This window comes from Paralichthys olivaceus, chromosome 12 (assembly GCF_024713975.1).
Source record: "Paralichthys olivaceus isolate ysfri-2021 chromosome 12, ASM2471397v2, whole genome shotgun sequence".
Taxonomy (NCBI): Eukaryota; Metazoa; Chordata; class Actinopteri; order Pleuronectiformes; family Paralichthyidae; genus Paralichthys; species Paralichthys olivaceus.
The window spans coordinates 2056195-2058691 of record NC_091104.1 but is presented as its reverse complement, the minus strand read 5'-3'; the positions used below and the strand labels follow the sequence as shown (position 1 = coordinate 2058691).

The window sequence follows — 2497 nt, the reverse complement described above, 5'->3', positions numbered from 1 at the left end:
ATTTAAATTGACTGAAATTATCTAAGATCGTGAGGGCTTCTGGTAGAGAAGTGGTTGGTTTTGAAACAAACAGAAGTAGGTCGCCTGCATACAGCAAGACTTTATGTTCGACTCCTCCCCTCCATATTCCCTGTACCCGCCCATTGCTACGTAAGGCAATTGCAAGAGGCTCAATGGCAATTGCGAAAAGGAGTGGGCTTAGTGGGCGACCCTGCCGGGTCCCACGGTGTAAATCAAAGTATTCAGAGTAATGACTATTGGTCAAAACAGTGGCTGAAGGACATTTATACAATGTTTTGATCCAGGACAAAAAGACAGAACCGAAACCAAATTTTCCAAGTGTAAAAAAAAAGATAGTTCCACTCTACTATATCAAATGCCTTCTCAGCATCCATAGAGGCAAGGCACTCTGAATCCACATGTTTGGGGGAGTACAGAATATTAAATAGCCGACGAATATTGTAAAACGAATGGCGTCCTTTAATAAAACCAGTTTGATCTGGCGATATTACAGAAGGAAGGATATCCTCCAGTCTGTGGGCCAAAACTTTGGCGAGGATCTTTACATCCGTGTTTAGCAATGAAATCTGTCTGTATGAAGCACAATCTAGTGGGTCTTTGCCTTTTTTCAGCAACAAGGAGATACAGGCCTGATTGAACGAGGGAGGGAGTGCACCTGAGTTTAAGGAATCAGAGAACACTGAGCACAGGACGGGGGCTAGATCAGCAGAATTTTTTTAAAAGAAATTTGATGGAAGCCCATCTGGGCCAGGGGATTAACCTGATTGCATAGAAGATATAGCTGCTGAAATTTCCTCCTGGGTGATGGGCGCATCCAGGTTATTTCTCAGGTCTTGAGAAAGGGACGGTGAGTCAAGGTTATTAAAGAAGTTCGTTACATTACAACACTGGGTAAGGTCAGCTCAGGTGCTGTTGGATGGGCGCTGCTGACTACTTCCAACACTGTGGTTTTCTCAACCCCAGAGCGTGGCGGATTCTCTTCCAGAGTGAAGTCTTCTTTGGTTTCTCAGGGAGAACACTGGAGAGAGACTTCTCCTCAGTGACATCATCCTTACTCTCTCCATTGAGCTCCCGACTGGAAACATCAGCTTCATGACAGTGGCAGACCACATTGTAAGAAGCTTTGAGCTTCATCAGCTCTTCTTGGAGAACCTTCTTCTCCTGGAGCTCAGTGTTGAACTTCTCCTGGTTGGTAGTCTGATTTTGACAGACCTCATGATAAGAATCTCTGAGCTTCATCAGCTCTTCTTGGAGAACGTTCTTTTCCTGCTTCTCCTCCTGGAGCTCAGTGTCGAACTTCTCCTGGTTGGTAGTCTGATTCAGACAGACCTCATGATAAGAAGCTCTGAGCTTCATCAGCTCTTCTTGAAGAGCATTATTCTCATCCTGAAGCAGATCGCTGGTTTGAGTCTCCTTGTCCATGGAGTCAATCTTTTGGCTGTGAGCTTGCCTTTCCTCCATCTCTGTCACCACAAGCTCAAGCCTGCTCAAATCCCTTTTCAGAAGGGCCACCTTCTCCTTCAGAGCCACATTGTCCTCTTCCAGAGCCTTCACCTTGTTGCTTTGTACTGCCAGTTTGCCATTGTGGGCTTTAGAGTGAGCTGTCATTTTCTCCTTCTCCCTCATCAGAAGCTCATCGTTCTGTTTGAGCTTCTCTTCCAGAGCCTTCACCTTGTTGCTCTGTACAGCCAGTTCAGCCAGTTTGCCATTGTGGGCTTTAGAGTGAGCTGTCATTTTCTCCTTCTCCCTCATCAGAAGCTCATCGTTCTGTTTGAGCTTCTCTTCCAGAGCCTTCACCTTGTTGCTCTGTACAGCTAGTTCAGCCAGGACACCAATGTGGGCTTTAGAGCGAGCTGTCATTTTCTCCTGCTCCCTTATCAGAAGCTCATCATTCAGTTTGAGCTTCTCTTTCAGAGCCTTAATCTCAGACTGCATTGTTCCACATGCCTGAAAAATAGAAACATGGAATTCATTATTAAAAGTCCACTCAACACAACCTGAACATACATTTCTAAAAAAAAATAATTCTTACCAGGATGTCCATTTTGGTAAAGGGGGATTTGTAGTTATGAGAGCAGTGTCTTCTTGATGAATATTTAATGAACAAATCAGCGGTTGTCTCCGTAGGCAGGATTGTTGTCTTCACTAATGAGGACTGTGGTCTTCTCAGTTGACGGTCTATTATTTTCACAAGCTAATAACTTGAAGCAAGGGAACTTGTTATTTATGTTTGGTAGTTCAGAGGACCAAAGAAATATCCTTTAATGTCTAGAGTTTTTGGTTCTTTGATTGGATTTGATAAGGACTTGCAGGCCAGCAATCCCTTTGATGGTTGCCGCCACATCAATCATCAAAGAAGATTTTTAAGAAGCAACCGTTTCCATGGCAGTTTTCATAACTGCACAACATGGCGGCCCCTGGGGGTTTATCAGGTTGACTTCTATATGATGCACATCACTGCGGAGCATACACAAAT

At 44.3% G+C, this 2497-nt stretch overlaps 1 protein-coding gene across 1 annotated transcript; it reads right to left on the bottom strand.

The window, feature by feature from the left end:
- Positions 1-430: 430 nt before the first annotated feature.
- LOC138412286 (golgin subfamily A member 6-like protein 25) lies at positions 431-1959 on the bottom strand. The gene is made up of 2 exons (XM_069535824.1): positions 1351-1959; positions 431-1233 (listed from the first exon to the last, which is right to left on the bottom strand). The coding sequence occupies exons 1-2, from the start codon at positions 1954-1956 to the stop codon at positions 952-954; spliced, it is 888 nt and encodes a 295-aa protein (XP_069391925.1). The 5' UTR covers positions 1957-1959; the 3' UTR covers positions 431-951.
- Positions 1960-2497: the final 538 nt, after the last annotated feature.

Excerpts from the sequence above, each read along its gene's own strand:
- LOC138412286 (XM_069535824.1), bottom strand. The coding sequence starts at position 1,956 with ATGCAGTCTGAGATTAAGGCTCTGAAAGAGAAGCTCAAACTGAATGAT. Across the intron at positions 1,234-1,350 it reads TCAGAGCTTCTTATCATGAG|GTCTGTCAAAATCAGACTAC; the intron begins GTCTGTCTGAAT and ends TCTTATCATGAG.